General features: G+C 37.6%; 1 protein-coding gene across 3 annotated transcripts in view; it reads right to left on the bottom strand.

The window, feature by feature from the left end:
• Positions 1-7082: 7082 nt before the first annotated feature.
• Positions 7083-10823, bottom strand: part of LRMDA (leucine rich melanocyte differentiation associated) — a 610568-nt gene continuing 606827 nt past the window's right edge. For all 3 annotated transcript variants that reach the window (XM_066555012.1, XM_066555013.1, XM_066555014.1), the window contains one exon: positions 7083-10620. In XM_066555012.1, the coding sequence (XP_066411109.1) occupies positions 10541-10620 (80 nt within the window). In that variant the 3' untranslated portion in view covers positions 7083-10540. The remainder of the gene's footprint in view (positions 10621-10823) is intronic.

Here is a 10823-nt window from a genome sequence, read left to right as displayed (position 1 = left end):
GGGTCACCCTTAGAGAAAACTTGAAAGACTTATCCTTCTGACTTGGGGGAAAATTGCAGAAAAAAGGGTGCTGACCTCCTGTCTGTCTACTTGGTGGCTGGTAAATGTTAGCACAGCTTGATAATATCAATTAGACTGGCAAGCTTTATTTTAAGTTTTTTGAACTATTACTACTGCCTGTGTCCATTTGTCTTTTTTATTCTCGAGATGTGCTATGACAAGGATTAAATGCGACACACACCAAACTTTGAATGTCCTGCAGCCAGTTCCAATGGCTGGGATGCTGTCATTTCGAGCCACATCAGGAACAGTGGCTCAATGGCTGCATCTGTGACACATGTCAGAAACTTTTAAATGTCTGCTCTTTTTTTCATCAGGATGCTTCTGTATCTTAGCTAGGGAAGAGATGACATTTTGTGTTTGGCTGGAACTTGTTGTGGTTCCCTCTTCCTGCCTCCTCTAACTGTCAGCCTGAGTTTCCCCTAAACATATCAAAATACAGACAAATAAACCTTGTCATTTAGAAATATATTCAGTAGTAACCACGCTTGAAAACAATGTTTTAGGAGGAACTTGGGCACATTTTCTCATAGAATGATGAGCTACACAAAACACACCACTAGGCTATTTCTGACCTTTGTTATGTGCTGCCTTAGAAGATTGATGTGCACAACTCAGATACACACGAATTCCTTAACATTTCTGTTCTTTTTCCAATAAAGTGGAATAATTTGGCATATAAAATACACAGTGTACTGGGGTGTTTTTTGCAAAGCTTGGAAGAATTAACATTTTGATAAGAATGCATAGTTCAAGGGTAGAAAATGGATCTGCTAATGGACACCAAGGAGTCTCAGGGCAGGACTCCAGGATTTGAAAATGCAGCTCCGAAGAAGAGAGCAGTCTTGTGTCAATATCAGTCACTGAAAAGAAATAAATGTCATTCTTAAGATCTGAATGGGATTTCTTTGTCTTTCAAAACAAAAAAAGCTTAAAACTCTAGACTCTTTGATTATGACATTTGCCCTTTGTGTTTAATTGATATAACAAACACTAATTTTTTCTCCTTTTCCCTGAGCAACTTGAGATCTTCAGATTCTCCTGCAGTTATTGGTGACTGTGTATGGACAGCCAGACATGTTTCACACAGTTAGACACTGTGTAATTTTTCTCTGGGGCTCTCTTTGCCTGTTTCAATTGGCCATATTTCAGCTGAATTTGACTACCAGTTGGACCCAAAATTTTCATTTTCTTAAAATAATTATTTCGGCTTTTTGTTCAACTTATTTTTAAAAACAAAAGAAGAGAAATGCAATGATGGCACATGAGCTTGTACATATGTGCAAACATACAGTTCAATCTTATTTTTTGAAAATATATCATAGATTCCATATTAGGTCTAGAGGCGTCCTAGAGGGGTTAACTCCTTTTCAGGGGAAGTATTCTGCCTTCTTACATCTGATTGTGGAAAAACCTGGGTTTAGATGAGAGATGCTCATTTAGCAGAGGATAACCTGAGATATTGCAGAGGGCATTGCCAAAACTCCAAGTAAAATGCAGCCTGTCCCTCTGGATGGACGCATTTTCCAGTCCTCAGTGCTGTGCCCAGCCTCTGCTGGGTACTCAACACACTGCATTCAATCCTGACATTTGTGGCCTTTTGGCAATAAGTTTTTTGGTTTTTCTCTGAGGCACTGTTTCCCTGCTTATTTCATTGCTAGATAACAGAACATAGTTACAAATATAAAAATTCATAAGCTTCAATTAAACTCGAGCATTCACTTTAAAGGTGAATGCTTCTGCAGTCACCTTTTTCTTGGCTGCACTTAAGGCTAAATTAAAAAGCAAATACCAAACAAATCATAGAAACATGTAAGCAGAACTATCACTGAAGAGTCAAGAATTTACTTTAACATTCCATATAATTAGGAAATCAGTGCCTGAGTAGCAGAAAGAAAGACGGAAAGGAGCAGAATATATTTCATATTACCAATTACATAGGCACGACTACTTAAGGACAAACAAGAATCCCAAATCCTTCATGACCCTGCTTTTCCTCTCTGGGTAGGATGAGGAGAGGTGGTCTACAAGCTGGTGATGAGACTTAGCATAAAAGGAAGGATTCTGCAATCCAGCCAAGAAGTACAACAATTTATGCAAACGCGATATAGCCATTATTAAACAAGAAAAGAGTCACAGCCTTCTTTTACTTTAAGACAGATAAGCAGCAATGACACAAAAAAGTAACTTTCAGAAAATATGTCATACTGTGGCCTCAAATTCAAACTGCTCCAAAAAAAGACAATTGTTATCATTGCTATTTCTGTCTGAAAGCTCTTAAGGATAAATTTTAACAATAGCATTAACAGTGACATTTAGGATTTAGTTTTACTAAAAATAGAAAAGAAAAAAGGATTTTAAATATGGCATTTTGTATAAAATAAAAACAGAATAAGGAAGATTCTTTTGGTATATTATTCCAATATAGCTGGAACATTTTAATTAATTAAATCTCAGCATCCTCTCAGGTCAGGTTATATTAACTATATTATTGCAGTAGGAAAACTAGGACATATATTTTTACTTGGATAAGTTTTAAAAGTAAACTGCTAAAACTGGCACAAGCTGAAACCACCTATCCGGTCTCATAGTCCTGAAACTCACTTTCCTGTTTTCTGTAAAATATTCACTTGCACAGTCTGCAGGTACAGTGTTCATTCAGATTTCACAAATTTCAGTGAAGCTGGTCCTTGAGCTTGGCAAAATGTGAACTTGCTAGACCTTAAATCCAACTGGAAAATTAGCAGAATGCTTTATGGATGAAATCCTTCAAGTTATGATTGGAAAAAAACCACAAAGCAAACCAACCAGACCTCTCTAAAAGCTTAAGTATAATTAATTTTGGAATAGATTAACAATTTGTAAAATAATATTAGTTTCTATTTTGATGTATAAAAGAATGTTTTCACTGTGTAAAGTTCCAGAAATTTATCCTTCAACAGCTGCTTCAAAACTAATGAATCTGGGTTTCTTTCTTAGTATGGGGGATAACACTCATTCTTTATATCACATCTTTTGATTCCTTGTGTCACATGCCCTGTTTTAATGTCTATTTTGATGACCCATAAGAAAATGCCAACTGTTCTAGCATGAACCTGAGCCTTATACTTGCTTCTATATTACCACTAAGTACTTCAGGGTGCAAAAGGGAATGTGCAAATGGCATAAGACATTCAACAGCACAGAATCCTACCCTGACTTTGTTCGTTTAAGACAGTCCTTTATTTTTTCCTATTAAACTGAGTGTGCATTACTATATTTTGTGATATTTGCTCCTACTGCCACTGATGTTGAAAGCTTTGCCACTGACATGAATGGAAAGAGGATAAGACTCAGAATGTGCTTATGATATAAACTTGTGATTAACATTAACAGCTGGTAGGAGTTTTTTTTACGCTAAGCCTCATAAATACAGCTGAGAAAGCATTTATCTGAAAGTGGAAAATGAGGGCTTAGCTAGAGCTGTGCAATCTTTTTGTAATGAAACCCAGAACTAGCCTGATTTGGGAGAGCTGCTAGAGGTCTGACATTCAGGCCAGTTTTGCTAAACCCTCAGTGAACACAGTGGATTTACAGTTTCAGATGAAAACCACATACAGCTCAGCAGAGATTTTGGCTGAATGATGCTTTCGGCTTTTGCTCAAACTTGAAACTTATTGGGTGTGAACACACAAAACCCTGAACTTACAAGGCAAAAAAAAAAAAAGGCTGGCATGATTACCACGTGGGCAGAAACCATGCAAGACTTGCAGAACAGAAATCCAGGCACTGCAAGGGGTAGTTTGGGGGAAGATATGTTGGGCATTACAGATGCAGAGATCCCAAAGCTTTACCCCCATCTCAAGTACTGTACAGAGGGGTGCAATCAGGGGAGCTCCAGCTAACCATATCAGGCACCCCATGACAATTGCAGTTTATCCCAGAGCACTGACATTAACACTGCCTTTTATAATATGTGCATTGTATAGTAGGTGGTGATTTGGTGGTTTGGGAAGTAGCCAAGGAAAGAGACTCAAAGTATAGTGAACTTCCTTCCAAAATTGATGTTGAAATTTGGCTACCTGAAACACATTACAAGTCATGGCTAAATCAGTAGGGTATTAAAAAGGAAATGACTCTTGAGCAGAGAAGTTTTGCTTTTCGCCTCTCTTGCATTGTAATTCTCTGTCCAGCCCTAAAGTGACTACTAAGCTAAAGGAAATTAAAGAAAAGATGAATAGAAAAAAATCTCAAGCTGGGTCAAATTCATCCCCAGTGTAACTTAGCTCAAGTAGAGTTAAATCATGGGAGTTCCACCAGGGATGAATTTGGCTTGTTGTCAAAAGGAAATGAAGCAACTGTGCCCTCATTTACAGCTATCAACTTAAACAGAAATTTCATTATAAGGGAATTTCTGAAAACAATTCCTAGGTAAAAGAAAATTGCTAAGGTTGAACAGCATGTGTGTTTGAAAATTCCCTGAAGTCCACAACTGTCTGCTTACTTGGTAGATACACAATGCCAGCTAATTGAGTGCTCACATTGTTAGAAAGGTCTTAAAAAAATCAGAGAAGACTATAAAATGAAAAGGCAGATTGTCTTATGAAATCTTCTTTCTTTATTTTTCCTGTAGTGAATCTTAAATACTCAACTGCAAAAACACTGTAAATTAAAAGTAGGAGAGCAATTTCAGGTAAAAACCAAAGTCAGGAAGATAATTTTTGGTTACCTTTATATTCTTTGTTTTCCCAATTTAGTTGTAAAAGTAGGGTAGAATTTAACCTGCACAATTCTGCCATTTATGTTCTCCAGAGTATGATCTGAAGAGATCCTGTGAAGCTCCTCTTTATTTCCAAATAAAATACTGAATTAAATCTTACATTTAATACAGACATTTCCAAACAGATTCCTTCCTATCTATTTTACTATAAAGCTATAATATCATAAAGATGTAGTTCTGTTCTAAGAGGAATTATGGATGAGAGTTCAGTGATCTGTTATAAAAGTTATAAATCTGTTATAAAATCCTAGATTAGGATAAAACGAGGTTAAAAATCCCCAAATCTGACTTTACAATTTTGGTTTTGAACTGGCAGCAAAAGTTTCAATCAGAATGCAAAATATTTGCAAGAGATTTTACACTTGTTTTGAAGGATGCTTTGAACACCTTTAGAAACTTGTTCCCACAGCCTAAAACTTGCATGTAATGGATAATGCAGAATATATTTCACATTAAAACCTGTGAACACTATGAAGCTAGAACTAGACATATTTTCCAAGATGCTGTTTTCCTTAAAATTCTGAGGATTCTGAGATGATGATGATATTTTGTGAATGTGCCATGACCACGACTTAGCTTGTCCTTAAAAATATCTGCTCCTTGAAGGCTTGTGAAAATCCTGATCTGAAACCTTAATCTAATTGTCAGCAACTCTAAGCAAGGGTCAGCTTCAGGTTGACAACACCACCAGAGGCAAGTCCATCAGAGTCACCTAACCTATAAGGTAACTTTTAGAAAGATTCAGCTGCTTTAGAACTGCATACGGAAAATATATTAATTCAGCCAGTTCTGATGAAGGAGGAGTACTGAGTATATCCTGAATGTTCTCACATAGCAAATGCCAAAGAAAATACTCTTAAGACTTCTTAAGAGCAGGTTATAAATCACTGGAAGAAGCAATTTTTCTCAGGCCTAGCTCTTATATAATCCAAGGCCTTGGTAAGGTATTTGGATAACATTAGCAGAAATGAGCATTAACTCATTTTAGGCAAGACAACTTTCTCTAGCCAAGAGAGGCACAAGGAAATCAAAGGCTTCAGCAGTTGTCCACATTCACAGGCTAACTCCAAGGCTTCCAATCAGGATCTTGGTCCATCAATCCACTTAGATGCATTTGTGAATAACAGTGCTCACCTGTGTCAGAGCAGATGCCACAGTTGAAACAGCCACAATATGCAGAGTATCACCACACAAGATCAGAAAGCTTCAGCCCAAACAGAGTAACACCATACCTCATCAAAAGACTGCAAGCATCTGCCCCTCTTGTTCTTCAGCGCAGCCTTTTATCCCCTCCTGTGGATGCACTGCACCTGTGTGCCCTCTGTTCCCTTTGGTGGTTGGTCAGTGCCCCTGGGCACTCCATGGCTCAGTAGCTCCAATAGGATTCACCTGCTGCTCACACCTGTAGCCCATTGGGGATGAGGCTCAGCCCAGCCCCACCCCAATTATCACAGTGTACCTACACACCTGTCCTTCAGAGTTGTTAGCATAGTCATGGTCCCATAGTAAGATTTTTAAATGCTTATCTTCTCACAATCATGCGTTGTTTGTTTTGTTTTATTCCCATTACTAGGAGTAGAAAAGACTGGGAGAAATAGTTTTTAACTAAATAGCAGAAAAAGACTAACCAGTGAGATGTAACAGTTATCACGTGTAGATATAAAACCACCAAAAAAAGCAACTGTGCATTTCAATTGTTATACTATGAGGAGAGAAGCAGAAATTTCACTTTAAAAACTTTGTGCCATCATTTGCTTGCAGTGCAATGAGGTGACAATTGAAGCAGACAAGGACACAGTTAGAGATCTTCAGGAACAGAGGACAACAGCTAGCAGGCCATGCAAGACCCCTGACTCCTTATCACCTGATTTGCTGTCAGATTCTGCAGGCTGAACCTGCAAACAGATACTTCAAAATCCATGTCAAACATAAGGAGTCAGTCTGGGTATATGGTTACACCTCTGGAAAGCTGAATTTCATCTCTTTCTTTCACATATGCCAACCATTTAACAAAGCAAAAAGACAGACAGATCTACAGAATAAAGACAATAAACTTTCCCAAAGTGGGCAAGCAGAGATTCATGTGCCAACTATCACACCACATTAAGAAGAAATATGTGGTAAGACTCAATGTGAGTCAGTATAAAATGGGCTGATTCAGAACTTCACCACAAAGACTGCATCCAGCAAAGTTCTGCTGGGGGCAAACATTTCCCAACATACTCATACTGTTGGCAGGAGTAAAAAATACTAATACATCCAGTGGCAGCAAATGAACCCTTTTATTTTACAGAAAGCATTTTCAAAAGCAAAAATAGGTTTGTTTCTTTCTTCTGTCTTAAATGGGAGCAATGGTACACCAGAACACAGTGACTTTTCATCTGTAGGGATGTGAGAAATCAACACTCAGCAATCAAGTCATGTTCTGCTCAAAGAACAAATGCATTTAAAAGGGCTGCCTATCAGCCTTCCAAAACTTAGTAACTCTAATTCTCATCACTACACATTGACTTCAAAGATACTCACAGTCTGACTAAGGCAAATACTAGAGTCAATACTGTGAGAATCAGCCATAAGAAAGGAGAAAAAAGTGGCTTCAGTGGTGACATACTTTCAGCAATCCCATAAATCATTTATGCATGCAACGGATTCAATTAAAGCCAATGTGCTTTAAAGTTAGGTTTGTGTATCCATAACAGCAGGATTTTCACTGAAGGTCATTTATCTTTGTGACATCGAAGTGAATTTCTAGTTTGGATCTTTTCCTTGTTTTTAATTTTAAGGTTAGGGATTAACATTTTCAATACACGAAGTTACAAATGCAGTAAGCTTCTATAGGCATCTCCTAGTAAAAACATTTGCCTCCAAGTCTTCATTTGTGAAGATACGACGTCTGACAAAAGCCAAAGGTCATCTCAAGACTGAACCTAGGACTGAAGTTACAACTCAAAGAACTAAGACTGGAGTAGTTCCTTTGAAATGCACATATTTTAAAATATTTTTAATTTTGTAGGCAAATCTTTTATTTTTTAATAGCCTAGTCTAAAGTGTGCCACATATGGAGAAGGGGCAGCAAAGGAAAGAGAGCGGAACTTCTTCCTAGATTACTGTACTATAACTACTATAACTTTCATGCTAAATGATAGTTCATTTAAGAAATTGAGGCACAGTTCCCACTTAGGAAAGAACTAAGTATAGGTAGCAACCCCAGGTGTGAAAATTCTGCCATGTCTTGAACCAGAATTTCAGCAGAACACATCAGAAAATATAATGCTCTGCATATTTAAAAAGAAAGAAGACGTTTGCATAAACAGTAATACACATCCATGCATGTTTTTAAATAATATCCTAATCCATGCTAGTAAAACAAAATAATTACTCACAGATTTTCTTTTGGATTCTCCAGAATCAGAGGCATTTAGTGTGAATTCCCTTCAAAAAGATTTCAATTAGGGCTTTACCATATTTAATTCTAGGTACATAATCCCCCAAGTGAAAACAAAATCTAAAGTGGAAGAGAATTTGATCAAATTTAATTCCAAAAATATTTTTGCCTCCAAAGCTTTGCTAGGAAAAAAACACTCCTGAAAATGATAGAAATGGTTTTGACATTAGGAAAAGTAAACAAGCAAAATAAAGATGGAAAAATCATGCGGTCAGTTTGCAAGTGCTGTTTATTGTTTGAGGCAGGGTTAAAGCCTTTTATAAAGACAAGAACATATATGCAAACAGACTGAAAGTGACATTAGGTTATTCTAAACATCCCTATTCCAAATCCTGCTGCCTATAACATTGCCATAGCCAAAATGTGTGGAGGCATTCAAAACAGACATCATGATAGGAACAAACTAAGATTGCTGTTATTTTGGTGACCAAAACAGATGACAAGTGCCCTAAATATTTCTATTAATATTTTTGATTAAAGAAAAAGGCATGTAGTTTTCATTTATCTGGTATCATCTTGGACTTGCAATGTCTTATATTGGCCTTATATTTTTGGTCATGTATGACATTAGAAGAGGCATGACAAGAGGCTCGAACGTGCCTTCCAGACACCAATCAAACAGCTCAGATCTCCATTTGAGCTACAGGTGGTGTGAACTGGATCATTCTATGTTCATCAGTGATTTTAAGTATCTGTTAAAAATTTATTATATACTTGCAGAGTGAGCAAAGGCTTCCGTTTACTGAGTGAGGCCTAAAATGCTGAGCAGCAGCGAGCTTTCCTTTGGCACCCAGCCAGTGCCTGCCTCACTATTTCATCAGTCACATCTGCTTTCACGACTGCCTTCCATGTTCAGTTCACTTCCACCTGTAATGCCAGCTGATAAAAGCTCCCAAGGTAGTGAGTTTCTAAAGACTGGTATGTTTTTTTTTAACCAGGAAAGTGAATAAAGACCACCAAGTAATTTCAAACAAACCAAGAACAGCTAGACATGGATACCTCTCAACTGGGATCAGTATGAATGGGTTTGGAACAGCCAAGAGGTCAGAATTTCTGCATATTCCTTGGCCAATACCATTGTACATGCATGAAGTATGGGACTTTATTTTTTTCCACAGTAACAAGTTAATGATTCTAAATATGTCCAACCTCTTTATCAGTAAAGCAGAAAATTTGCCCTGCCTTTTTATTTTCTTGACTGAAAATTTGACAATAGCCTTTCTTAAATAGATACCAAAAGGTAGATATCGTCTCTCTAAAATATTAGTAAAGCTGCTAATTATGTTAATTCCACCAATTACTTTTGTTGACCTTTTTCTCCTCTGAATAATCACACCCATCTGGTGGCAGATTTATATCACTCCTTTTAAGCACTTTTTTCCCCAAATTTAAGCATTTAATTATAAACATAATCCCTAAAAGTTAGAAATAGCTTGTGCAATAAACCAGAAATAATTCACACTGTCAATATCACTAACAAGGGCTTCCAAGTGTAAACAGTTAAGTTATGACATTATTTTACAACATAAAGAAATGTTCACTTTTCTGAAGGTAAGAGCTACTAAACAATGAGATGTGATTCAAAAATTAGAAAAATTTGTCTGGGAAATTATAAAATCCTTTTCCTTTGCATATGAACATCTATACAAATTGTCAGTGCTTTGCATGGCCAAAATGTTTTCAGGATATATATTTTTCCTTGCTGAAAGAAAAAATAATCCATCTAGGCTCATTTTGGGGGTGGGTGGGTGTGCTACCAAACTGTGAAAGGATTTGTGTAAGCATGTACGAGATGATAGAAACACAAGCACTTAATTCACAGGGAAAAAAATAAGAACAGATAAGGGCTTTTTCATCTGAAATTACAGCCTCTCTCTTTTATAAACACTTAGATATCAGCACTACTTTGGCTGAGCAGGCCAGGCAGAGATAAAGGCAGTGCTTTCGGAGGCGCCGCGGATGGAGCGGGCTCGGTCCAGCCCCAGGTGTGACCCTGCTCTGCTGCAGCAGCTCGGGCCAGGCAATCCATCACCGTGCTCCCCCTGCCAGCCCAGTGCTCGGCTGCAGCTGTCTGTCACACTGGTGGATGGGACCTGCTTAAAGGCAATCATGTCAATCTCTATGTGACTACTCAGACTAAGATAGAAGGATGATCTTGACAGGCTTGGCAAAGTCAGCAGAAGGCACTAGAGGACTTTAGTTACATGCTTAAAATGTAGGTGTGATTTGTGCTTCTCATGTGGAGGGATTGAAGAGGCACCAAACAGCACTGTGTTTTACAGCTGGTCATCTCGGATGAATCTGTTGCCCTCGGAATGTTTTCCATAGTAAATGTAGCGACATTTCCCCAAAATGCCTACAATAAAAAGGAAATTAATTACAGTTAGGATTGAAGTAGAATAACATGCAATAAAGCACATAACTTGGGAAATTTGAAAAAGGGAAAGGAGCAGATTTTTCTTGTCCTGCAAAAGAAAGAAAGTTTGTGCATTTCAAATATTCAGTATTGCCATTTCAATCAGCAGCTTTGAACCCAGTCGAAAAATGCGTTCAAATACC

The sequence above is a fragment of the Molothrus aeneus genome, chromosome 8 (assembly GCF_037042795.1).
Source record: "Molothrus aeneus isolate 106 chromosome 8, BPBGC_Maene_1.0, whole genome shotgun sequence".
In the NCBI taxonomy this organism is placed as follows: Eukaryota; Metazoa; Chordata; class Aves; order Passeriformes; family Icteridae; genus Molothrus; species Molothrus aeneus.
Note: the sequence above shows the minus strand (reverse complement) of the source record. Positions and strands in the feature narration are given on the sequence as shown.